At 30.1% G+C, this 27,990-nt stretch overlaps 3 protein-coding genes across 3 annotated transcripts; 1 reads left to right on the top strand and 2 right to left on the bottom strand.

The window, feature by feature from the left end:
• The first annotated feature begins 333 nt into the window (after positions 1-333).
• LOC130816089 (vacuolar-sorting receptor 4-like) lies at positions 334-9,889 on the top strand. The gene is made up of 12 exons (XM_057682672.1): positions 334-958; positions 2,535-3,227; positions 3,309-3,397; positions 3,510-3,579; positions 3,652-3,735; positions 3,825-3,901; positions 4,010-4,091; positions 6,824-6,906; positions 6,989-7,052; positions 8,031-8,159; positions 8,239-8,348; positions 9,298-9,889. Exons 1-12 carry the CDS (start codon positions 634-636, stop codon positions 9,394-9,396), a joined length of 1,905 nt encoding a protein of 634 aa, XP_057538655.1. The 5' UTR covers positions 334-633; the 3' UTR covers positions 9,397-9,889.
• A 2,467-nt stretch (positions 9,890-12,356) lies between these two features.
• LOC130816087 (transcription factor RSL2-like) lies at positions 12,357-16,357 on the bottom strand. Its single transcript, XM_057682670.1, has 5 exons — positions 15,953-16,357; positions 15,121-15,375; positions 13,487-13,552; positions 12,828-12,893; positions 12,357-12,449 (listed from the first exon to the last, which is right to left on the bottom strand). Exons 1-5 carry the CDS (start codon positions 16,355-16,357, stop codon positions 12,357-12,359), a joined length of 885 nt encoding a protein of 294 aa, XP_057538653.1.
• A 3,219-nt stretch (positions 16,358-19,576) lies between these two features.
• LOC130816088 (transcription factor bHLH84-like) lies at positions 19,577-22,351 on the bottom strand. Its single transcript, XM_057682671.1, has 5 exons — positions 21,941-22,351; positions 20,937-21,191; positions 20,422-20,487; positions 20,267-20,332; positions 19,577-19,669 (listed from the first exon to the last, which is right to left on the bottom strand). Exons 1-5 carry the CDS (start codon positions 22,289-22,291, stop codon positions 19,577-19,579), a joined length of 831 nt encoding a protein of 276 aa, XP_057538654.1. The 5' UTR covers positions 22,292-22,351.
• Positions 22,352-27,990: the final 5,639 nt, after the last annotated feature.

Genomic DNA, 27,990 nt, shown 5'->3' with positions numbered 1-27,990 from the left:
ATTTAATAGTTGTTTCCAGAGTCATACATGAACACAATTTATTCTTCTTTCTTACATTAAGACCTACGAATCTACGATTATGTTATTCACACTAAATAACTCACTTTTTCATTTTTTTAATATTTGTGCCAACTCAACATCCCACGGGGAGCAATCTGAAGAGAGGTCACGAAGTGTTTACTCAGGTCATCGGGCCGATTTCAAATTGGTTCAAAATCAACTCTTATATACATATTGATATTTACATAATTGTAAATCTATTTTTTAAGTCGAATCAAATCGAATTTAATTACATCATCAGATAAATATCGAATCGATCGAATATGTTTTCAAACACCGCTCGCCGCTCGGTTACAATTTACTACTATTTCGTTGGCCAAACAACAGTAAAAAAGAGTCCACGACTTTCATGCTACAATCAACTAAGTTTGATCGAGTATTCTCCTTCATTTCACTCTCCTTCAACCACTTCTCTGGAACTTTCACAGACCTTCTTTGACTCCATTCCTCCTTTAACTCTCAATTAATACCGTCAACTTGCCATTATCCTTCAATTGAATCTCCATTGTCAAGCAAATTAAAGCTCAATCATCAAGATATCCTAAACCTCATCTTTTCTCTACGAAACCCAAGATGTATCCAAGTCTTAATGAGAGAGAAAAACATAGAAAACTCTTGATTTATCTAGGGTTTTTGTTATTGATATGGGTTTCTTCAATTGAATCCAGATTCGTTGTTGAAAAGAACAGTTTAAGGGTTACTTCACCTGATGAAATCAAGGGTACTTATGATAGTGCTATTGGCAATTTTGGGATTCCTCAATATGGTGGTAGTATGGCTGGAACTGTTATTTATCCTAAGGATAATAGGAAAGGTTGCAAAGATTTCAGTGATTCTGGCATTTCCTTCAAGAAGAAGCCTGGTCAATTACCCACCTTTGTTTTGCTCGATCGTGGAGGTCAATTTTTTTCTATTTTCTTTGTTGTGTGATTACTTATTTGATTTGATAACCATCTGTTGTTTGTTTTGCTTAATGGGTCTTGATCTTTGTAGTTATTAGCTAGATTAGCTTGTAAAATTAAATGGTATGAATTACAGTTGAATTGTGTTGACTTCAATGCTTAACCTTGTTCTTATCAATTTCTGTTTTGGTCAATTGACAGGTGAAGTTTTGAGCTACCCTTTTGACCTTTATACATCTTTGTCTGGAATGTTTTGTGATATTGGTTTTGTTTAGGCTTATGTGTATTAGAAGCCATAGTGCAAGAACAAGGCCAGTGTTTGAGCTTACCAACACTGAAATATAGCCTGAGATGACCGAAAACCATCCGCATTGACTCCAAAATTTGTTTCTTGACCTGACTGAAACCGTAACATATATCTAATGAGCTGTTGCATCATTTAGGCTAAATTTGACATTTTTTTTCTCCCTTTATGTGTATTAGGACTTAGGAGTAGTTTGCTCCAGTTGTAAATTTTAAGATTTTAGTGTGTTGATTAACTTAACCTTACTTGTAACTGGAGTAACAAGTTCAATGACTTGTGCTAAAAAAGTGTATTACATTGCTATGTTGGTGACTTGGTGCCTTACTATGTGCTGGTGCCATAGGGGTTCTGACGTGGAAATCAAAAGGACTATTATATACTAGAAAACACAAATTCTAAAATGAAATAATCTCACGGTGAGACCAGTTCTATTGGACTGACCTTAAAGTGATTACTTACTATCTTAACATGACCAATTACAACCTTAAAGTGGTTACTTACAGGCTAATTACTTTTTATAATCTTAAAGTGATCACTTATAACCTTAAAGTGACCAATTATAACCTTAGAGTGATAACTATTGATAGTCTTAAAGCAATCATTTATAACCTTAAAGTGTTTACTTATAACCTTAAAGTGATCACTTACAATCTTAAAGTGATCAATTAGACAAATGAGCTGATTGTATGGACCCATCTCATGGTGAGCCGATCTCTTATTCAAGACTTGCTAGACTAGAAAGTGTTATTCTATGGGGAATTATCTGAGAGAACATTATTTGTCAACTAATTCTTGCATTCTGTTTAAACTTATTTCATGAAGATATTTCATTGTATGTTTAGTTAACATATGTTTCTCTCTTTGGATCTCTCTTTGGACTCTTATATTGTCTTCCATTTTTATCTCTTTTATTAAATTTACTGTTTACTGTCAATGTTTTTCATAAAATATGAGTGACATAGTGTTCATCGCCTGATGTAATTGGAAAAGTGCTATTGAATTGGCAATATTGAAAAGTTTTCAAGTTTAAACTATTTTAACGAGGAGGATGTAAAAGAAAAGAAAAATTGTGCTCATCATAGTATGTATATGTATGTTTTAGTTAGCTATCCACTGTCTCAATTCTTGGTGATGCTGTCATGGTAGTTTTTTCCTTACTCCTGAAGGCAACATTTGTGTTATCTTGGTTAATTCTTCTTCATTTATCTCTGAGTATTATGATTTTCCTAGTACAAAGTAGCAATGCTTTTGTTTTTTTTTTTTTCCAGATTGCTTTTTTGCTTTGAAGGTGTGGAATTCTCAGCAAGCTGGCGCAGCTGCTGTCCTTGTTGCCGATGATGTTGATGAAGCATTGATAACCATGGATACACCTGAAGAAGATAGTGTATCTGCAAAATACATTGAAAACATTACCATACCCTCTGCACTTATCAAGAAGAGTTTTGGTGAAACACTGAAGAAATCATATAGGAATGGGGAAATGGTTAATGTGAATCTTGATTGGAGAGAAGCTGTTCCTCATCCTGATGACCGAGTAGAATATGAGCTATGGACAACTAGCAATGATGAATGTGGGGTCAAATGTGAGATGTTGATGGGATTTATGAAGGAATTTAAAGGTGCTGCTCAGATCCTTGAAAAGGGTGGTTATACACAATTTACACCACATTATATCACATGGTACTGTCCTCAGGCTTTCACAATAAGCAAACAGTGCAAATCCCAGTGCATCAATCATGGAAGATACTGTGCTCCGGATCCTGAGCAAGATTTCAGTAGAGGGTATGAAGGAAAGGATGTGGTGATTGAGAACTTGAGGCAATTGTGTGTCTTTAAAGTCACAAATGAGACAAGAAAGCCTTGGTTATGGTGGGATTACGTCACTGATTTCCAGATAAGGTGTCCCATGAAAGATAAGAAATATAACAAGGATTGTGCTGAGGGGGTGATTAAATCATTGGGTAGTGTTATGCATCATTAGCTCAACCAACCATTCGAGTTTCTGGTTTGGATGATGGCTTAAATTTGATATATATCTGCAGGACTGGATTTGAAGAAGATTGAGAAGTGCATGGGAGACCTGGAAGCTGATGAAGATAATCCTGTCCTTAAAGAAGAGCAGGAGGCACAGGTTAGCACTTGGAAAATTTCCCGTGCTTTCTGAACTAGCTTTATGTGTCAATGGCTCAATTCATTTACTTAACTGTTCAACCATCTGTGATTTTTAATTGAAAACTCTGCAGATTGGCAAGGGATCAAGAGGTGACGTAACCATATTGCCCACACTTGTTGTCAACAATCATCAATACCGAGGTGTGTCTTATTTCTACCTTTTATTGAACACTTTTTTAATTAGGCACTTGCCTCTAACAAATTCGACTGCAGGGAAGTTGGAGAAAGGAGCTGTATTGAAGGCTGTTTGTTCTGGTTTTGAGGAAACTACTGAACCTGCTGTGTGCTTAAGTGATGGTATGGCTATGTGATTGTAGTGCTTGCTGGTAATTTATATTTTATGTTGACAGTTGTTTGAATTGTCCTTTTGCCTCTTTGCATGCCAGATGTTCAAACAAATGAGTGTTTAGATAACAACGGTGGATGTTGGCAAGACAAAGCTGCTAATGTTACTGCTTGCAAGGTATCAGTGCCTTTGCTCAAAGTTTCTTCTTTGTCTATCCATTCAGCATTTTTGACTTAATAGTTAATGCTTAGTAGGTATTAATTTCTTTGATTTCTTTTAATGTAGGACACTTTCCGTGGAAGAGTATGTGAATGCCCCCTTGTCAACGGTGTGCAGTTTTCAGGGGATGGCTACAGTTCATGCAAACGTAAGTCTTCAATCTTTATTTTATACTTCCTCTGTATTCCAATATAATGTTTATCCAAGACAGACAAAAACTTGGACAATGTTTGCCATTTGCTTAAGATGAGAAATAGTGCTCTATTTAGATAATGTGATTAGTGTTGTGGGATCCTCTTTTTAAATAAGCAGGGTTGGAAAATCAGGGTTTTTTGCACCAAAAAAGCTACTTTGTCAAATTTTGCAAATATTGGAATTTCCAAAAAGGGAATATGTTGTGACTAATAAAATATTGAGAAAGAATGTAATGTTTGGCATAGTTTGATAATTCTTGATGCATGGTAAGATGTTTGTTGTTTATAGTGGATGGTAATTGGTGTGCATTAGATCAACTTAATATCCCAAAAGAAGATGGAGTAGATTTCTTTTTGATATCTGCTGTGATCGAAGTACATATCTGTTATTCCTCCTTTTCTAATTTATTTACTACATTATAAATTTACTAGTTTTAACTTTTAAGATATGAGAACATATAATGTCATCTACAGTGGTGTTGCTAGGACTTCTTTATTATGGGTTCAAAATTTAATAATCAAAAAATTCATTACAATAGTCTAAAAAAACTAATATCAAATTACAAATTGTCGTTTGAGGATCCAAAAGGACCAATTAGAATAATCAAAGGAAGGCAACAATTTAAGAGGTCAAAGGGTAAAGAAAACGTTTGGGGAATGGAGGAGAGAAGAAAAAAAATTATTGAGGGACGGGTGGGAAAAGGGTTGAATTTCTAAACTTGAGTTTGGTGTTAGTGCGCTACACCACTGTGCTAACTTATATGTCAGGATTTGTTTTATATTGCATATGATTGTGTGTAGAGCTAAGACTTGGTAAGAATGGCATTTTTTTTAACTATCAATTTATAGATCAGCAGATGTTTGGTTGTTATATAGAAATATGTAGGCATGTAGTGCATCATGATTCACGAGGATGACATTAAGTAAGGGGGCTCATGAACTTGGGAGTTGAGGAAACCAGCAGAATTGAGGGTAGAGCTTGCTACTTGAATCCATGAGCGGACCTAGGGGGGCTCCCCCTGTCCGCACTTAATGGCATTGGACTTTTTTTAAAAAAATTGTAGCTAGCATGTTTTGATCACAAGAGCTTTACTTTGGAACCGTTATATGCGCCCCTCACCGGCTGGACTACCCAATTTTAGTGATTCTGATTGTACTAATTGTATTTAGCAAGTTTTGATCGCAGGCCTTTTAATATGTATCATGTCAATTTTGTGCATGATAAAAAAGTATATTTAATGAATCGTGAATCAGAAGAGACCCGAGGCCGAGAAATCTTGGGTCTAATGACTAGTCAAATATGGATATGTTGCTAAGAGGAAGACCTTAAACCTGAGTCCCACTAGTTTCTTAATAAGGTGGGAAAAATAGAATTAAAAAGGGATGATTTTTTGAAAAAGAATATTAAATATGTGAATCTTTTGGAACCAAAAGAAGTCCTTGAAATCTTCACCCATTAAGGATTGAATTTCTAGATTTCAATTGTGAGAGTCACTACCAATGGAGAATGCCGATCTTTACTTGGTATTCTGGTTTAAAATAACATAAAAAAGTTTAGGCACGTAAACAAACTAGAGAGGATCAGATTTGCATAAAAATTTTCAGTTATTTTTTCTCCATTTCAAAATAAATGCTTCACAACCCTATAGTTTTCTATCAGTACAACTGATAGGGTCATGTAACATTTATTTTTATTTTGGAACCGATCTATTTTAGTTATATATTTGTTTATTTTTCCATTTTAAATGGTTTTTCGCTTCAGAACTCAATAGAGATTTTAATTGTTAATCATATGCTTTGGTACTACCTATTGCCTACCTAAAATGGAGAAAGTTTTTTTGCAATGAATATTGTAATGACAAAAGTGTGAAAAAATGGGAGATTAATGGATAACTGATTGCTTGAGAATTTTTATTGAGAAGGATGTATTTTCTAATATTTCCAATGATCTTATCACTCATTGCCCAATGACAAAAGTGTGAAAAAATGGGAGATTAATGGATAACTGATTGCTTGAGAATTTTTATTGAGAAGGATGTATTTTCGAATATTTCCAATGATCTTATCACTCATTGCCCACCGGTTTCAACATAAGAAAACTCGTCAAAACTGATTATAAAATTATTATTTTATTGAGTTGAATCGAAAACGTTATACAGTTTTATATATCTATGATTTTTTTAATATTTTTTTATTGAGTTATTTTCTTTTACCAATCGGGCTCTTACTGAGTGTGAGTTCTTGAGTCCCACAGCACTTGAATCACCATCACAGTTTCTTTAGCTGCAGTTAATGTTCCTCATTTAATTGATTTCTTCTACACAATAGTCGGAGGCATAGATAATTTTGGTTTTAAAACTTCTTTACTTGAGCGACATTGTTGGGTTCTTCCTATTTTATACATCAATCACGGATAAATGGAAGAAAAGTCGGACATGACACTTACCTACAATTTTTGTTAAGACTGTTACTTGATCTGCTGTTTACTAATGAATCCATGTGGACGACCATTAGAATTGATATATTGGTTCATGTAGCCGACACCAATCTTTTGGGGTTAAGGCTCTAGCATTGTTGTTGTTGATTTATATCTATTTTTTTCAATCTATGCAGCAGAGGTGCTGAGCTATTGCAAGAATGCATTAAACATGTTTTGAATTCATGTGATTGTTTTTGTTTCTGTCAGCAAATGGACCTGGTAAATGCAAGATGAACAATGGAGGCTGTTGGCATGAAACTCGTCATGGGCAGACATTTACAGCTTGTGTGGTAAGCTGATTATATGATGGAGTAGAATTTTTCATGTTACTTTGGTAATAGCTTCAACACTAATTATGAGTTATATTGACAGGACCATGAGGATACCTGTAAATGTCCTCCAGGGTTCAAGGGTGATGGTGTGAATAGCTGTGAAGGTAAACTCTCTCTGATCTTCAACATATGCTTAAATCATATAGTGTAAGGGTTCCATCGCAAAATAAGTGAGATTAGGCTTCAATATGAAAAAATGCCGATTCGATTTCATTGACGATAAGTTCCCTACTTCCATCCTACAATTATAAATACCAAGGATAAGGGAGTTCTTTTTCCCCCAAAAACATACCAAATGAGGAAAATTCAGAACTATTAAGGAACTTCCCACATGGGAATATATTGCAACCGTAAAAAGATGAAGGTATGAAGTAAACCATTAGTTATATGGGTATTTGGTGGGTATTATACATACTAATAAAAATGTTGGAAAATGACGAATGTCATCATTAGGGAGCCTTGACAAATAGAATTATTTTAGTGGATACTAGTTGATAACATGAAAATATTTTACCTAATTTATAATTTGATTTTTTTAAAAATCATATCATACATACTAATAAAAATGTTGGAAAAAAACATATGGCATCTTTAGGAAGCCTTGACAAATAGAATTATTTTAGTGGATAATAGTTAATTACATGAAAATATTTACTTAATTTATAATTTATTTTTCTTTAAATTGGAGATCAAATTAGGTAAAGTATTTATATAATTTATTATAGTAATTCTATATGCCTAACCTAGAATTCAATATGTTTAATTGAATGAAAAAGTTATGTATTCGATAAATAATTTGAATCAGTATTTAATTTTTGTTTCAAAAAACATTTATTCGATAAATTTAATCACGATAATATATATGAATTATTCTTCAAAGTTATATTTTTATACATTTCATACTAATAAATTTAAAACTAGTTGATAATAATAACGGTGCAAATTTGGAGCTGCTAGTTGTATCTATAAGTTCGACTTTCTGGCATTTTACCTGGATTCTTACGAGCAATATTACACATCTTCCATGCTCATGATTTACTTTGATTTTTCTTCCTAATAAATATTTGTCTTTTCTTGTCCAGACATTGATGAATGCAGCGAGAAAACAGCCTGTCAGTGCGCAGAATGTAACTGTAAGAATACATGGGGTAGCTATGAATGTACATGCAGCGGCGATCTGTTGTATATGAAGGATGTTGATACCTGCATAAGTAAGCTAATTTCTCTTGTAGCTTTATTTTTGATATGCTATTTCTCGTATTCACTTTCTCGTCATTCTTTATCCTATAGGCAAATCGGCCTCCCAGGCAAAGTCTACGTGGACTGCTGTATGGCTTAGTTTCATAGGTTTGGGTGTAGCTGCTGCTGGTGCTTATGTCTTTTACAAGTACCGGATCAGGGTAAGTTTTACTTGTCAACTGATATTGATTTTTGGTTGATTTCTTATTTGTGACAACATTTATTGGTTCATATAGTCGATCCCAATATTTTGCAATTATGTCTTTGGTAGTGTTTTTGGCAACATTTGTTTCCAATTCATTCATTTAAATAATGCTTGATAGATGTCAATTTCATGCAAAGCTTACTCGACAATTTCAGTAGGGAAAAATTACCGTGAATAATACAACCTTTTATTAAATTCCCTACTACAATACCAACTTTTGATTATCCATGAATAACACCAATATAGGGTTTTTTTTTTTCCTAAAATAATACCAACTTTAGTTTATTAATTAGTTTACCAATTTTTTGTCTTATCCTATAGTTTGGTTTTAAACATTGTTAAGAACATTCTAGGAAAACTCCCCCTAAGTTGGACAATAAGAAAAATGTTGTATTATTCCTGGTAATTTTTCCTTTCAATAGAGACATAACATTTCAACATATGGATGAAAAAATTGGGCATTGTCTAGCTTTGATAACTTACGTGTCGTAATTCAAACTTCTATTTTTAGAACTTTCAAATATGTATGGATACCGAGATAGAATTCAATTGACATTCCTTGAAGTGATTGTCTTAATTGACATTCCTTAAATGAGTTGGCTAATGTATTGTCTTGCACATGAGTGACCAGGTTTCGAAACCCATGAAATGCGGTGTTACTCAAATTTGTTTTTAATTTTTTGACATCACTTCTTTTTTTCCTGGATCCGACACTGTTTGGTAGGTATCATTGCTAAAATTGAATTAATAAGGCAACGAGAAATAAGCATCATATAACTCTTTTGAGTTCTCGATCTTGACTGTATTGCTTCTAAACCACGATATGAGAATCGTTTAATTCATTTATAGATGCAACGGTACTTGATATTTGGATGTGGCTTACGTTTTGTTGTTACCATTTCCAGCAATACATGGACTCGGAAATAAGAGCTATAATGGCTCAATACATGCCACTGGACAGCCAGACAGAAATCCCTAATCACTCAAATGATGATCATGCATGAGAACGAGCTCCACCGTAAAATCTGATAAAAGGGGGATGAGGCTTATTTATTTGGGCTTTCCCTATCATCATCCTGTGGATTTGAGTGTACACCACCTGTTTGTAAATTATGCCCAGATAATAAGTTTTCCATAGGATTTTTTGTGTTTCCAGATATTTATTTGTACTCTAACATGTAGTCTTGTATTAGGGGTAAGTTGCTGACTGCACTGCATTTGACGAACATCTAATTTGGGCTTATGATTAACCTGTATTATACCCATATGGGAATTGATTTTACCAAGCACTAACCAAAAACATTCAAGTAGCTTGTAAGAGATGGACATCTCTCGGTGAGATGATCTCAAAATAAGAAATTAATATTAGTATTATTAGGTTATATAAATCATATATGAGGTGCGTCTTACTGTGAGATAATCTCGTATAAGAATTTGTGAAAACTTTCTGAATGCTCAAGTCATTATGATACCCACAAAATTTGAGTTTTTGAATTTAGGAGTTAGACACTTTATATTTCTAATCAGCGCTCTTTATGTCCTTTTGAATTTGCATTATTTGATTTGACTCTAGTGCAAAGAGTGAGATGGGGTTATAGGTGCTAATCCTTTCTTATAATGTCATATCAATCTTTGGTTTGTTTAATAACTTCAAAGTTAGAAGGCGTGTACCTTAGTTTTATTTAGTAATTTGGTTTGATAAATTTGATATTGCTTGTACCTTAAAATTGATATTACATTAGAAAATTTTAATTAATTAAAAATCAATTTGATAAATTCTATATATATGTACTGTTAATTTTATATTTGATTGTTCCCTTGAAAAGAAATTTTATATTTGGTTGTGTTTATTGTGCAATAACAAAATATTATTTTGGACACTGAACCCACATACCTAGAGTTGTTCAAAAGTGATCCGACCCGAAAATCCGATTTGAAAGTAAATTGACCCAAAAATGTGTTCCTTTTTAGGTTTATCGAATCGACATTATCCTATCCGAAGCTATACCCAAACCGGTTGACAACCGAAAATGGGAAAACTGAACCTGAGCTATAACCGATTTTTCTAACCGACACGTAACTGTTAACCGAGATTACCCGAACTTAATAATGACCGACCCGAGTCATATCCAACCCGAATTATGCTCAAAACCGAACTCGATCCGGCTAAAACCGACTTAATCCGAAAGAAGTTTTGATCGAACCGCTGTAAATTTGAACCAATTTTTTACATAGAAGTATGATTGACTCATATTCACTCATCTTATTAGTTATTCTAATAAAGTCATAAATATTTTAATAAAATAAATTTTATAAATACATGATTGCATATATTTAGAGTTAATAATCAATGGTCAATGTTTATTTAACTACTTTTAATCGAATTATATGAAAATTGATAGAACTTTATAATTTTAATTTCCGGTCAAAAAAGTAAAAGTAACAATAATAATGATCATTAATTGATTTGCATTTTTACTATTTTTCTTTAAGTAAAGGATCATCAATTAAAAAATGACTAACACCTTAATCTGATATTGACTCAATCAATAGTAATTAGTAATTCTCAATTCGTAGCCGAATTCTACTTGAAAAATACCCGAACCCGATCTGTACCCGGTAAAACCGAACCAATTATTAACTGATGACAACCTGAGACCGATGAAACTCGACACGAACTTCAACCGGCACCGAATTGATGCTAACCCGATAGCTCGAATAACCGATCTTCGACTGAATCGTGACTAACCGACCCGACCCGAGTATGTCCCGTCGCAACACGCTTCCGAAATATAACCAATCCGATATACAACCGAATCAAATAACACCCATCTGAAACCAACCCGATTATCCGAATGAACACCTCTATTGACATACCCAATGAATTGAATTTTTAAAATTCTTGAGTGAAAAAAAAATAAAATTAATTAAATAAACTAACATTTAAACTTTTTCCAAAAGTAAGCGTCCAAACTCCAAAGCTGTGCTTTGGAGCTGTTCGCAGTTACTAACTGCGAACAGCATATAAGACAAACTAACTGTTCGCAGTTGGTAACTGCGAACAGTTCAAAAAACACAAAATAGCTGTTCGCAGTTATTAACTGCGAACAGAAAAAAAAAAAAAAAAAATAAAATAAAATAAAATTTTTTTTTCTGTTCGCAGTTAGTAACTGCGAACAGCTCCAAAGCACAGCTTTGGATTTTGGACGCTTACTTTTGAAAAAAGTTTAAATGTTAGTTTATTTAATTAATTTTTTTTTTTCACTCAAGAATTTCAAAAATTCCAATGAATTTGGGTCAAAATCCTAAAATTTTCAAACCCATGATTTATGGTTAAGATCTATGATTAGCAAAAAATTTAGATCTGAAACTGAATCTAGTTAAACCCTATCTAAATATGATTCATGTTCATCTCTAATACTACAAGTAGAATTTCAAATATTTATATTATTTGTATTGTCTATAATATAACGTCTGACAAAATCAAATAATTAGTCATTCTACCAACCCAAATATTGAATTTGACAAAAATTATGAGTAATTTATGATAAAAAAACTAATATATTGTTAATCATATTGATTTAGAGTTAAAACTTAAAGTACAAAAAAAAAAAAAAAAAGTAAAAAGCATTGTTAGTTTGTTAAATTTTTCTAAATCTTAAATATGAGAAAAAATGTCATAAACAATTATATATTCCTTTTTCTCCTCTTGGTTAGCTACCTACATTGTAGCCAACAAACAAAAATAATGTTTAGTTACAAGTTGAGAGACAAAGTATAGTAGAAGGGGATAGTTTGATACCTAATTACTTCTTATCACCTTCATTTAGCATCATTTAGATTAAAAAATTCTAATATCGTATTTTAAAATGTGACAAATTAAGTCGAACATAAGAATATATAACAATATAAATTTGACATGTTGAAAATAATTGAGCTCCAAATCTTGGTGGGTGTAAATGAGTCATCTTGGAATGTTAATAGGAAAGTCCAAACCAATATTCATTCCATTGTAAGCAATTGGAGCATACATCCATAGTTCATCCGAGCTTAGTAGCTGCAACAAATTGTAGCAATTTCATTAGCACATAAGAGAATTTATTTTTAAATAATCCCGTACATAATACGACAACATTGTTATAAATAATTGATTTATCAAAGTTTAACCATTAGTTTAAGCTTATGACTCAGTCGGTTTCATGACATGAAATTAGTAATACGAATTCAAATCTAATTCATATCTCATTTTAAGTGGAATACTACTATTTATATTCAAATCTGAGATGATTTATGTTGCATTCACAGTTTTAACTCAGTTATAAGAATATTAAAGTATAAAACATATCCTAAAACTTTAATTTAAATTTTATGCTGAATTAATTTCTTTACAATTTCCAACACACGTGTATATTGTAAAAGAAATATTGTGAATTACCTTGATTTGAAGCTGCAAAAACTTTACATAATGCACAGCTTCTTCTAGCATGGTGCTAATATCAACCTACATAATTACTAGTATTATAAAGTAGTTCACATTTGGCCATAAAATAAATTAATACAATTGTCATTTTCACGTTGAATTAAAAGTAATTGAATACAAATTTTTATTCCTTCTTTACATCTCATCAAATTTGTCTTATTGGTATTTAAAAATTAAGAAAACAAAAATAAAAATAAATTTTGTATGGTAGTGGGAGAACGTGTGGCTAAGGTGAAAACATAAGTTAAAACTTAAATGTGTGAATGAAAATTATAAAAAGACGTAAATAATAACCAAAGATAGAAATGAGACAAATTTAGTGAAACGGACTAAAAGAATAGTAGGGTAAATTTTGTGGCACAAAGCAGAGTACAAAATAAGTTGATTATGAATTATGATAATATCCTTTGTCCTTTTAATTTTGCTACATTGCGGAATCAAAGTGAAAAGCTTTTACGTATTGTATAGTAAAATTAAATAAACAGACGAAATATATATTTTATATAAATTTGCGGTTTCAAGTCTTTTTTAAATAGCACAAAGGAAAATGATAGTTAAGTTTTATGATGTATGAAAAGATAAAAAGAAAATGATTGCTTGTAAGTAAAGTTTACCTTGGTTCCATTAGGCACGAGGCTCTGTAAAATTCTCAATCTCTCATTAATCCTTTCTCTCCTTTTCTGCTTGATAGTACAACCATTGTGAAACACATTAAAGACCAAAATAATGCATTGGTTAATGGAAACTTATCAATGTTTATCAATGGTATCTTTAAGTTTTTTCGATTATCAACGGTACCCTCGTATTATTAAACGTCTTAAAATCTTAACCTTTTTTAATTTTTTCCGTCAACAACTGTTAAATTTTTTTTCTTTTTCTTTTATTTTTTTTAATGTTTTAAATTAAAAAAATTAAAAGAAAAAGAAAAATAGTTAACGGTTTTGGACGAAAACAATTAGAAAAGGTTACAGTTGTAAAACACACAATAACACGAGGGTACCATTGATAATCGAAAAAACTTAAGGGTACCATTGATAAAGTGCAAAAACTTAGGGGTACCATTGATAATTTCCCTTGTTTAATTAATAACCGTAAATATACACCATAATTATGCAAGGAAATATTCTCCTTAACTTATCAATCAATATTTTCAGCTAGTCAAATCAATCAGTAACCAATTGAAATAATTGACTTATCAGTTAATATTTTCGACTTCTCAAACCAGCTAATAATTCCACCCAATAACCACCCATAAATTTAACTTTTATATTTAGTGGATGTAAATACAATGATAAAGTTTTGTAAGGTCAAATAGTCAAATTATTACAAATTATAAATTTTTCAAATTTACTAATGCTATGTTTGAAAACAATAATTTTATTTGTAAATTTGGAATTGGCTCAAATTATTGTTTGGCAAATTAAAAAATTTCAAATTTGAATTTGAATCAATTTCACATTATTTGTAAAGTACTTAAAATTGAGAATTTGAGAATAACTTTCCAAATCTTATCATACATTCTTCATTTATGATTTCATAATTAAAATTCATAATTTAAAATAAAATACTTGTTTGATTGTTTCCAAACACTACATAAATTAAATTTCCAAAATCTTGAGATTTGAGTGGAGTTAAATGACCCCAACTTCACAAGGTGGCTTTGCCATTGTCAACAACCCTAGCAAATAGTCACTTGTGAAAGACTTTTTCGTATTTATGTAATGTAACATAGTATAAAATATATTATGGCTAAGTTTAAATTAATGGTTGAAACCTATGCTACGTGCTATACCAAGTCTTTTGGATTAGAACTTAGTATGGATGCAATAGATGTCTTTCTCACACATGATGCTAAATATTCCATTTAAAATAAGAGGTAAATGAGATTCAAACATGTGACCTTAAAGTCACGTTGGCTATGATAACATGTCAATGAATCAACTTTATTAAAAGCTTAAGCAAATGGTTAAATTGTTAAAGTTCAGGATATGTTTTATATCTTAAAGGGCTCTCATATGAGAGGCATTGATAGAGTATAAAACATATATTCTACCTTCATCCATTATAAACTTTTAGTTGAGTTGTTTTTATCACGTAATATCGCTAATAATATTTATTGTTTAGGGCCAATTGAAAACATGTTTGCTTTAATTTCTAGGATAAGATCGTGTATATACATTAATCTCTAGCATACCCCAAACTAAAAGTTAATTAGGATAATACAATGTGGCTATGATTTCGGACGTACCCTTGCATAAAGACTTTGAGGATCGGTGGCGGAACCTCGGCTAGCTCTCGTTTTACCATTAAGAGTTGTCTTGGTTCCTGTTGTCGTTGTCGTTGTCGTACTAATCCCTTTGGAGCTGCAATCATCCTCTAAACTCCCACTACTACTACTCCTTCTATGCACCACATCTCTCTTATTTTCCTCATCATCATCTCCCACTAATGATATACTACTCCCACTTCTCTTCACTTTCTTGTTCTTCTTTCCTTTATGCACCTGCATTCAAAACAAAATTACCAATGATTAATCGAGAATTATGAGTTACTTTAGTAATTAAATGAAAATATTTCTTCTGTAAAAATTTTCTGTCAAGAAATTAACTCAATTAAAAGCTAAGCTGATGATTAAGCTACAAAATATATTATATATTCTAATACACCCTCTTACATAAGAGCCCATTGGTCTAAAAGTGTAGATGTAACATGTGCCCTCCTTATACCTGGTACTTAGAAGTGTTCAAAACAGACTCGATAGTTCGAAATTTACCCGACCTTGTAAGTTGTAAGTTGTAAGTTGTAACCGAATTCGATTTGATCCGACTTCAAAAATGATTTACAATCATGTAAAAACACAATATGGACACAACCCAAAAACCAACCCAATGACCTGAATGATGGTATTGATTTTGAATATTCCACTTTAAATAAGAGGTGGTTAAGATTCGAACCCGTAAATCTCTTGTCGATGGCTTCTGATACATATCAAGAAACCAACTCAACCAAAAGCTAATGTTAAACTAACATTCTCTAAATTACCCCGAATAAAAAGAAAACCTTTAAATTAATTTTCTTACCTCTAAAACCGATGATCCGAGTATATTTTTGGACTTTTCGTCTATTTCAGACTGATCTTCATTCAAATCTAATAAATTCATTCCATTTTGATCATCATCCATATGACAATGGAGGAAATCAATGGGTATATTATCATTATTATTATCACTAAAATAATTGTGATAATTATTTTCTTGAGAATAATACACATTTTGTGAATTAGAGGTAGAATCACAAGAATAATATGATGATCCACCTTCCACATTACTATTATTATAATTATAATTATAACTAAATTTACAACCATCATGATTATGATTGTAATTAACTTCATTAGAGTTTTTAGGAAATAATTGGGCCATAAAATCAGCCTCTTCATTAACACATACAGCAGCATTAAAATTGCTCCATTCTCCCCCCTCCATAATTAATTAATTAAGTATTAATTATCTAATTAATTGAGTTTTATGTTAGATTAAGTTTTTATTTTTTTTGAATTTGAAGGGAATGAAAATGGATAAATGTGTGTATATATATATGTATTGTATTGTGAGAAATGGGAATGTAGTTGACCTTGTCATAATCTGATTTTTTATGTTATAAATGATTAGCTGTTGAGGATGATTAAGAAAATATTAATGTCTCTATCCATTTAGCAAGCAGTTTGGGTGGGGCCCATGACAGTTCATACTAGGAAGTTAAGAAATTCGGTTGGTGTTAAAAAAATATTACTAAATTTGTATTTGGAAAAGTATTCCTTGCCTTAAATACCAATAAAAATGAATTAATGACGATTTATGGTTTGTTGGGTCTGAGGTATTCGCTTATTTAATCAACTGAAAGTATTCATTGATAAGTTGAATTTTGAAGCCTGTTACTGAAATTATCATTTATTATTAATATGTTTTGCTCATTGACAGAATGATCGGGTTTTGAAGAGTAATAGAAGATAACATATATACAACACTTATTATCGAAGGAGATAATATAAGAAGATTGTAGTTGATGAGAGCATTGGCTTGAGAAAGAAATGGAAATGAAAACAAAAGTTAAGACAAGACAATAGCAAGTCTGGCAAGACAAGAGAAGTATTAATGCTAATAAAATAAACCAAAGAAATATAAATAACAATCATAAAGACACAAACAATAAAAAGGCAAATATAATTGTTGATGATCTTCAACACTAATTTGATGTCTTCAACTAGTTTTATCTTTGATCAAGTCATTAGATATATGCAATTCTCTTATATCCTTCCTAATTCGCTTTTTTATATATTCTTAGGCCTACCACAACTTCTCAAAGCCAATTGTCTTTTTATATATTTAGTATAAATTAATAATTAATAATTTATTGCTTCTTAAAGAAAAAGTGACTCAAAAAAAATATATATAAAACTATTTGTATTTTTTTTTTTCTAAACAAACACTTGTATCCCTTCAACAAACAAAAAATCAAAAATTAAAATTCAATCAAAAAAATCAAAAATTAATATATTATTGGACCCACCGTATAATATATTAATGATTGATGAGAGAATGTAGTACAAATAATAGAATTATGTAATGGTACTACAAGACAAATGGGTGTTTTTTGGAAGTAAATAAAATTTGAAAAATAATGGAAAAAAATTTGAAAAAAGAGAGAATCCTACCAGTTAGCAACTTGGGAGGACGTGCAATTTGTTGTATATATTTTTGGAAATGAAAATTAATAATTTGAGTTTAAGAATAAGACTTTTTATTAAAAATTAAGAATACAAGAATATACCTTGATATTGAGACAAATATCTGCTTACGCAACTTAAGATTATACTCATGTCTTATTCAATACAGTGTATTTCTGTCAAAATATAATGGCATAATTATATATTATATTGAATCAATTATTAATACTTGCTAATGACTTGTTTCCACCAAACTGCCTCATCAACTATTGGATTGGTTAGTTTGAGATCTTATACAATCACCCCTAGACATATATTGGGAGTTTGGGACATTTATCAACCAAAATATTGGATTGTATGTGATTTGGCAACAAGATTGTATCCTAATGTTTTAACTCGTATATAAGATATAGTCAAGTGAGATCTGACTAAGCATTGGATAAAGAAAAATACAAATGGGTGGTGTTACATTGTGTTTGAATGATGATGTCCAAATAATGTTTTTCTATTCGACTAATATGTTTGTTATGGGGTATTTGGCAGACGACTGATAGCTGGTATCTGATAGCTAATTACAGTGGTTGATTGGATCAGGTTATTTTGAACTTGCTACTATGAACAATTTGTTCAAAAACAGCTTATTCGTGCCAATAAGTTGTTTCAACCAGCTAATTTACCAAACATTAACATTAGATGGTTTGACCATCCAACCCTCTAATTTTATATCAAAATAAACTAAAATTATCTAATAAGCTATTTTGTCAAACACATTGTGTCATTATTTCAAATAAAAGTAGTTCTTTGAGCATCTAGTTGATGATGGATCTATAGGGAAAGCAATCTAATAGCTAGGTCCCTACTTCCAATCAAGGTTTTTTAATTTGAGCCGAATTTATTTATGTAAATTACGGTAATTTATTAACTTGATAAATCACTCTTATGTGGCATGATTTGATAGAAAAGAAATTTTAGAATTTTCTTTCATCTATTAAAATTTTATTTTTTTTTAAATTTTTTTATAATTTGATAATTTACAAATCAAGAAATTTTTAATTTTAGCCAACTTGTTAAAGTTGAATAAGGTTTGCAAGCTGGGTCAAAGTAGTAAGTACATGTACGTTTTGTTGGAATTTAATGCTAGTTTTAATGAAAATGGACAAGCCCATACATAATAATATTATTAGTTAGAGGGAAAACCTTTGAAATTTTTGGAACTATTTTCTTCGCTAATTTGAGTTTGTCAAGCTTTTCTTTTAAGTTTGTTTCTTTATTTTTCTAACATTTTCTTTATGGAAAATTGAAGCTGCTTTTATTATTCTCATCTACTCATTTTTCTTTTTTTTTTTTTATATTATTTACATAATTTATATGTTCATATTACTTCTTAATCTTCGTCTCAAATAAAAAAAAATTATTGAATATATTATTACGTCGTACAAGATTTCTCAATTTAATGGAATGAATATATTATTACATGATCATCCTCTACGAGAAACGACAAGTTCATCACAAATAACCCAAAAATAAACCACAATGATCGTCAGTTAATAATAAGTATACTTTAATTTAGCATGCTTGTATAAAGCTAGACGTAAATATTAAGGAAAAATAAAGTCAAATTAACAAAAAGTAAAGTAGTAGGAAGATAGCTAGTAGTTTGGAGTAAAATATTTTCTTGTAACGAATTTAATTTTTTGTTTCACTCAAATTTTGTTTGACTTTATTTCCTCATCTTAAATATGTTATATAAATACAAACATTCCTTAAAACTGTCTATTATGCAAAAATCATCAGACGCAAAATAAGTATTCTTTCTCGTATCATTTTCAAATTTTAAATGTAAATGGTCAACACCCTAAAAAATATTATTTTTTTTTTTTCATTGTAACATAATACTCCAAGTCTCCAATATTAGTGTTGATAAAAAAAAATGTTTAAATGAAATTACAAGATCCAAATGTAATCAATGAGGCATATATCATAGGAGAGCTTTGATCTTGGAATTAATACCAACGTCCATTCCATTATATGCTAGAGGTGCGTACATCCATAACTCATCAGAACTCAGTAACTGCAACATAACATAAATATTGAATTTTAGGAATTAATTACATCAATATATTTGTCATATCTTCATCAAAAATTAACAAAATGCATGGTCAAAAAAATTAAATATCTTGATTTTGATTTAAATAATTATTAACTGAAATTGTTGGTTGGAGTTGTTAGTTGGTATGACATGCTAGAAATATTAGCTGATTTGCTAGTTGTTATGAAGATGTTTGGCAAAATAGTTGTTGGTTGTTTTGTTAGAGAAAAAAAAAATCATAAATCAAAAGGCCAATGAGAAGGTTTTTGAATTTGATTTGAAAATCGATTATCATACACTTTTTTATTGTTTGACCATCCAAAAAGCTAAATTAGAAGTATTTACTACACACACCCATATTATATTACGTTGTGTAATGAGCAAGAGCCCGTTGGAATCCTTATCGACCCTTTATTGAATATGTTTTAAATGACTAAAGCATGCAGAATACGTCTAGTCTATTTATGCTCATTTTTATTTTTATAATAATTCTTCCGTGTCTGGCCCAATGCACAGGTCTAATAATTTCCTTTTCTTTTGCTAAAATACTTAATTATACTTGGAGATCATCAAATTTACCTTTATTTGTAGCTGCAAAAACTTGACATATTGAACAGCTTCTTCAAGCATTGTGCTTATATCAACCTGTGAACCATGATCAGATCATTCACATTAATTTTATTATACATGCAAAGACCAAAAATAATAATACATACAAGGGCCAAGTTCCTTACTTTGGTTCCATTAGGAACAAGGTTTTGTAAGATTTTTAACCGTTCATTTATACGTTCTCTTCTTTTCTACAAATCGATTCAAAGAAACCAATTAATGTCATTACCAATATAACAAGAACAATAACATTTGTTGGTATGGTTTATCTTACAACGATGAATTAAAGATGTTATGCACACTTTATAAGTCGTTGAAACCCTTACTCCCATTGTCATATGATTTTGAAAGGATATCTCCTTACCTTTTGAAGTGTGTGCACTTTGAGTTTCCCTGATAATATTATTCACAATAAGTCCAGCTAAATTTAACATGGTAAGAGCTAATGGGAGGAAGGGCTCCAATGATTATAAAAATGTACACATATCTTTAATTCATCATGGATAGACGATACCATCAACATTTCACCTACTTTATGTTAGTGATAATTAAATTTTTATTTCTGATTGACCCTTGATAAACATCTTCTAAAATTTCATGTATATAATATGAAGTGCCCATGATTTAATGAGTCATTTACCCTAGCGTATAAACTTTGAGGATCAGTTGCAGCACCCCTGCTAGCTCTCGTTTTACCATTTAAGCTGATAGTTGAAGTCTCTTTTGAGCTCAAACTCGAAGAAACTACCCCATTCAACTCCTGAGATCCATTGCATTCTTCTTCCGAGTAGTTACCTGAATTATATCTATTAGTCTCACGACCATTGTTATCTTCATTGCCATCATTTGAATAATTTTTCTGATTCTTTTTTGTCCGGATATTTCTTTTGTCCTCCTGAAACATCAACATTATATAGCATCATAATCAGTATGCCTAACAAAACCTCATCTGAACTGTTAACTCAATTTAAACCTAATTGAAAATAAGTGGATTTGAATTAAAACTTTTAAACTGATTTTCAATTAAATGAGTTAGATTAAGGTCAAAAGTTTAAAGTTGAAACAAACCTATAGATCATTTAATTAAATGAATTAATTTCGAGTTAAATCAATAAATATAACATGAACTTTATTTATTTAATATTTCTTATATTTTTTATATATTAAATACAAAATAAACAATTCATAAACGAAAAGTTTAAAATTAAAGCCTAGAAAATAAGTTGCAGTCAATGTTTAAAAACCTAATAAAAAAACACAAAACTCTAAATAGTTTAAATTGGTTTGAAATCAAATCGACCTGCATATCAGGTCAGGGTTGTGATTTTCGACCCAATTAACTAAACGGTTACAATTAGGTCATTGGTTTCTGACTTGCTTTTATATATAATATATAATTCGAGCCTGAATCCAACTCAACCCAACCTAATATGTTTGACTAGCCTAATAATCAGACATTGTAAAGCAATGAATAAAAACTATTTACATCATCTCAGCGTACAACATTTCATTATCTCAATGCCATTTAATGACTTTTCCCTAGTCGGGACTTTATAAGTGCAATTGATGATAACAAAGAGGTTTTTCCAATTGATCCTAACTAACATTTTATTACCCCAATACGATTAAATGACAATAATTTACCTCTAAAATTCGTGGTCTTTTCCTTCCACCAATCATTTCTAGATTCAACCCTTTATGTGGAGAATCAGTAGGACCATATTCAACAGAAAAAAACTCATATGCATCACTTAAACAATATGTTCCCTGAAATGGGTATGCAACCATACTGCTTGTGCTGCTGCTAGTGCTATAACTACAACTCCCTTGCGATAAATCAGTCGGGTAAAACAAACCTGTCATGCCCGACAATGATTCGAGCTCGTCTCTATTATCAAGAGCACAATTAGGAAACAATTGAGCCATGAAATTGGCTTCTTCATTCACAGAATTAGCTCCATTAAACGAGCTCCATTCTGCCCCTGATTCCATCATAGTCGATTTTGATATAGGTCGTGTTTGGTGTAGCAGTTTAAATATTTGTTATTTATTAATGTTTAGTTGGATATTATGAAGAGAAAATAATTTCAGAATTAGATTAAGCAAATAAATATGAAAATATAAATATAAAGAAAAATTAAAAATGTAGCAATATTAATAATAGTGAAAAAAATTATAATATAAATAAAAGGGAAATAGGTTTATGTTTTGTGTTTATGAATATTAGGATTAAGTTTTATTTTTTGAAATATTAGGATTAAGTTAGAAGAAGCTAGATTTGGTTCAATCAAGCTTGAAGGAAATAAGGATACAGAGATGGAACATATTTATACATATTCTTTTAGTCCTTTAAATTTAATCTTGATGCAAATTCAAAAAAAAATAGGAAAACAATATAAGATTGACTTTTTTTAATACTTTTAATGATGACACTTTTGTTTTATATTGCAAATGATTGATGGGTCCCTTTCTGGCAGGCCATTTTGAATATTATAATCCTATTTGCAATATTAATTGAACATGAAGAAAAGCACTTTTGATGCAACATTGTTAGAGGTGTCTATTTAGATTTCTAGAGTTTCTCATGAAATATTTTAAATTAGGTTAATTTGATTTTTATTTTGATTTAATATATGGGTTATGTTTACGTAGAGACGACTTAGATTCGTTCTTTGATTAACTGAGACAATTTTGAACAACTCTAGTTAGAAATATTATGTTTAATAAAAGTATTGGCACTATGTTTGGATAGCAACTTTAACGTGAAAAAAAAAAGAAATGAAGGGAAGAGAAAGGAAAGAGAGAGAAATAAAATAAAAGTAACTTTTATTAGTTTTCAAGAAAAGGGAAGGAAAAGGAACCAAAATGAAAATTTACTATTTAAATCTTTTCAATTCTGAAAACATTAATACTTTGACAAAAATCATCTATTTAATTCTTTTAAATCCCTCCAATCTAAATCTCTTTCCTTTCACTTTGTTATTCAAACAAGTAATTTCTCATCCCTCTAAATTTCTCCTCTTTCTTTTTCTTCATTTTCTTCCATCCAAACATATTGTGTGAGTTAAATATATGTAGGATGTTTGACGGTATGTTACCCTTAAAATTTTGAAAACTTAAAAGTATTAATTTATCATCATTTGTATTATTTTTATTCTAATTTAATAGTTAGCTTTAACATTTTATATATTTCAAAAAATGACAATTAAACAAAACACGAACATTATTGTGTATAAAATTTATATTAAATTTTGCAATGAGTGAAAAGGGACCGCTATTTGGCCAATGAGGAGTTTGATTTGGTGAAGGGAGATCAATTATAATATTCTTGAAATTAATGGGATGTGGAAATATATATATATATATATATATATATATATATATAGCAAATTTAATGGGACTGAATTAAATAAAGAAAGTATTGACATTTTTTTGATATAAGGTATACACAAATTCTTGTATGAGTCGGTCTCACTATTTGACGTGTTTTATACTTGATTAAATAGCCAAATAACAAAAACTTTTAGCATAATTAACCTTTTGTATGGACTCGTTTAACAATAGAAGAGTCGCGGTAAGGTATATAGTTGTTATATGTCAATTAAAGGAAGCTTCATTAACCTCATTGAACCAGACAAATAAATTCAAACTAATTTTTCTAATATACCTGTAAACTAGTTGGTCTATTTTATATATTTAATCCATCAGCCCATAACACGTACAAATTTATAAGTCATAATATGTAATGCACGTTTGGATGTAAGTAAATGGAGGGAAAAAGATATATTGGAGACAGGAAAATAATGAGATAATATTTTCTTTATTTATAGAAATTCCGGAAATGAAATTTTAAGGAAGAATTCCTTCATGTAAATCAAATACTTCTAACAATGTAAAGATTTGGAAGAAAAATATATTAATCTTTTTATTTGTTTCCATCATCTTCCTCTTAAGTATATTATTTATACATATTATAAAAAAGAAAAACTAGTGTGAATAATACAATTTTCACCGGTTACTCTTCAATTATACCAATTTTTTATTAACTAATAATAATACCATTTTAGGGTTGTTTGCTTATATAATATCAACTTTTATTTATAGTAATTTGACAAAACAACAAAGGTAAACTATGGCCAAACAAAAAGTGGTATTATTCTATAAAAATACCTCTGAGTTGTTATTATTCATGATTAATCAAAAATTATATTATTATAGGTAAATTAACAAAAATTATATTATTTACGGTGATTTTCTATGAAAAATAAAAGTGTGGATCATTATGTTAGCATTTCCCTCAATTTTAACATTGATCTATGGAGGGCATTGTATGATACTTATATACTACTCCATATGTTAAAAAATATAATTAGTGTCACAAATTTGTTATTAGTTTGGCACAATAAGATTCAGATAAGAGAAAAGTTGACTACACACAAATATAATAAACGATATATTTTAAGACTAATTATGATGATAGAAGGAATAGTTCATCAAACTTATATATTAGTCAATTTTTTTCAGATTTTCAATATAAAGTTACATTTAGATTTAATTTCCAACATTCTGAAAAATAATAAATACACGATCGTATGTTCAAATAATCCAAAAGGTGGACCATGCATGATTGGATTACATTGCCAAAAGTGATTGGATTAGAAAACCATAATTAGTTGACAAATTTATCAAATCCTTCTATTAATAATTGAATACAATGAGTAGAAAGAAACTAATGATAATACTCATTTCGAAATTAATTATAAACCATCTATTAGATATTGTATTCTTAATTAATTAAGTTAAGAATTGGTGTACCTTCAAAACTTAAACGGTCCGTTTGATTAGTGGTACTAAATGGTAGTAATGAGAATGATTTATAGTCTAAAATTTCTTTAAAAGTTCCATATCATTTCCATGGTAATGAAATTTTGATCACAAAGAAATTATTTTGTTTGCAAATTTTCATTACCACCTAATACCACCTCTCCCAATGGTAATGCATCGGAATGAATTTTATGAAGAAAATGAGATGATTGAAGTTGGACAAGCATGGCCATCAAGATAGCCAAGAGATTTTTCAACCAAAATTACACTAATTTTTCATTCTCATTACCAGCGTTTATTACCATCTACCAAACGGGTCAAATATCTAATCAATGAGATACAAACAATTAACACTCACTTGTGTATTGTGAGATTAAATGAACATATTAACTTATAGTCTAAGCCTTTGATTAGACCTAACATCGGTATAAACTAATTTAAGCCCCATTCTTGATCATGAATTTCTCTATATTATATTAACATGATTTGAGCACCCATATATTAAATCTTCCTAACTTAGTAGGATGAACAAGTTATAGACTATACAGAAACAAGGTATAATTTTGATTCCCACATAGATTAGGGAATCCTTATAAATAAAGAGGATGTAGAAATTTAATTCAACCTGATAAAAATTGAACATCAATTATAAGAATGAAAGAGAAAGTCCTCAAACACTATGCTAATCCATAATTCTCAAGAAATAAGGCATGAATGAAAATAAAGTAGACATTAAACTTACGACGCTTTTGGTTATTGGTACTAAGCATTGGTAATGGAAATTATTTGTAGTTTAAATTATCATTACATGTATCATGTCATTCCCATGATAATGAAACTTTATCATGTTCTCCCAACAACTTAAATACTCTTTGTATTTTGCACATGACTCATTGATAATGGTTTCAACTTTCAAATCAGATTACCCTAACTCGAATGAGAATGAATTATTTTGATGTAATTTTTGCTTATTTTGATGTAAATAGAGGGTTGAGTGGTTAAACTAACTAATGCTAATGTTTGGTGAATTAGCTGGTTGAAACAGTTTATTGATATAAATAAGTTGTTTTTGAACAAGTTACTCATAACAGCGGGTTCAAAAATAGCTGGTAAAACCAGTTAATAAAATCAGCTGGTTAAATCAGCCACTATAATCAGTTATCAGTCGTGTGCCAAACACCCTCAATGTAAATTTTAATGAAATGAATTATGTCATAATTTCCATGGTAATAAAAAGTTGTTCAAAAAAAATTTATTTACAATTTTTATTGCCACATAATATCAACCTGAAATGATAATGCATTAGAATTGATTTTGTAAAGAAAATGAGAAGATTAAAGTTGAACAAATATGACCACTAAACTTGTATACAGTTTTCCCATTAAAAATAAATAAAAAATTAGTTGGTCTTCCATGAGATCGTCTCGATCACCATGACGCCAACCCATATAATTAACCCATTTATATAATTAATCACTTTAAAATTGTAAAACTGTATGTGTACATGGGTTGGTTCAATAAAGATGGTCTCACCATAAGATTGTCTAATTTAAGAATTAGCACAAATTCTTAAATGAGACGATTTCGTGTTGATACCATCTCTATTGGACTTGCTCATATATATTTAGTGGGTTAAGGTGATCCTTAACAATTTTAAAGTGAACAATTAGAGAAATTGACTAATTAGTGATAAAAATAAGAAAAAAAAATAGAATAATCCAACATTTTATTGATTTTTCTAAAATAATCTCAACTTTTGATTAACCATGAATAATACCCAAGAACATTTTTGCCCAAATTAATCGATTTTTGCAGGTTAATTGCTACAAAAATAAAACAAAAAATATTAAAAATCAAAAATATTAAAAATTAAAAGTTCAAATCAAAAAATAAACTTTCTTGATTTCTCTTTTTAATTTTTAAAAATTTGTCAAATTTTTTATAATTTAATTTTTTATTTGTTTATTTATTTTTTTTTTTTACTTTTTTATGCAAAACAACTTGTTATATAGGTAAGAGGTTACCTTGGTATATTCTTAGCAAACACCCATTATAATTGGAATTATTCATAATTACTCAAAAATTGAGATTATTGTAGAGAAATCAATAAAAGGTTGGATACTTTGATTTTTCTGAATAATTTTTCCTAAAACTAATTAATCATTTTTACCCTTTAATATCAGTTTGGGCATGGGTCTTAGTCCCTAAGGGTCTAGACCCGACCGGACCCTAATTTTAAGGTCTAAATCCACCTATTTTTTGACTCTATGAATTCGGGTCTAATCTGGGTCCATGACCTTAGGGTCCTGGGTCCATACAATTCAGGACCCAAATCCAATCCATAGACCCATTTACATCTTTTTGTTAATTATATAGTAGTTATCATGTGAATTTAATATTGTTTGATTTGGAATTTCGTTATATTTTTGAACATTAAGTGATTTTAAACTTTGTCGATTCATGTAATTTGAAATGTTGTCATAATATCTATACTTTTAAAATTAAAAAACTTGATAAATATTTTATTATAAGAGCTTGTATGTTTAAAAGCTTCATATATATTTATTCATTAAGCTAATATAAAGTATTATAACTTTCTTGTTAGTTGAAGATGTTTAAATAATTTTATACGAATGGTCGAAAATTATATAATATATATTTTTTTAAAAAATTTCAAGAAAAAAATTGTATTTGACCCGGATCCAGACCCTACACCCACCCGACCCTAAAGGTCTGAATCCGGGTCCAAACTTCTTAGACCTATGGATCTGAGTCTGAGTCTGAATCCAATAAAAAAATTAGGGTTTAGATTTAGTTCTAACTAGACTATACTCAACCCAAATCCGATCCATGTCCACCCAATCAACAAG

The sequence above is a fragment of the Amaranthus tricolor genome, chromosome 6 (genome assembly GCF_026212465.1).
Source record: "Amaranthus tricolor cultivar Red isolate AtriRed21 chromosome 6, ASM2621246v1, whole genome shotgun sequence".
Classification (NCBI taxonomy): Eukaryota; Viridiplantae; Streptophyta; class Magnoliopsida; order Caryophyllales; family Amaranthaceae; genus Amaranthus; species Amaranthus tricolor.
The sequence above is the reverse complement of the archived record's forward strand: the minus strand, read 5'-3'. Positions and strand labels throughout refer to the sequence as shown.

Excerpts from the sequence above, each read along its gene's own strand:
- LOC130816089 (XM_057682672.1), top strand. The coding sequence starts at position 634 with ATGTATCCAAGTCTTAATGAGAGAGAAAAACATAGAAAACTCTTGATT. Across the intron at positions 959-2,534 it reads TGTTTTGCTCGATCGTGGAG|ATTGCTTTTTTGCTTTGAAG; the intron begins GTCAATTTTTTT and ends TTTTTTTTCCAG. Across the intron at positions 3,902-4,009 it reads CTAATGTTACTGCTTGCAAG|GACACTTTCCGTGGAAGAGT; the intron begins GTATCAGTGCCT and ends CTTTTAATGTAG.
- LOC130816087 (XM_057682670.1), bottom strand. The coding sequence starts at position 16,357 with ATGGAGGGGGGAGAATGGAGCAATTTTAATGCTGCTGTATGTGTTAAT. Across the intron at positions 12,894-13,486 it reads TCGTGCCTAATGGAACCAAG|GTTGATATTAGCACCATGCT; the intron begins GTAAACTTTACT and ends GTAATTATGTAG. Across the intron at positions 12,450-12,827 it reads TTTTGCAGCTTCAAATCAAG|CTACTAAGCTCGGATGAACT; the intron begins GTAATTCACAAT and ends AATTTGTTGCAG.
- LOC130816088 (XM_057682671.1), bottom strand. The coding sequence starts at position 22,291 with ATGATGGAATCAGGGGCAGAATGGAGCTCGTTTAATGGAGCTAATTCT. Across the intron at positions 21,192-21,940 it reads AAAGACCACGAATTTTAGAG|GAGGACAAAAGAAATATCCG; the intron begins GTAAATTATTGT and ends TTGATGTTTCAG. Across the intron at positions 19,670-20,266 it reads TTTTGCAGCTACAAATAAAG|TTACTGAGTTCTGATGAGTT; the intron begins GTAAATTTGATG and ends GTTATGTTGCAG.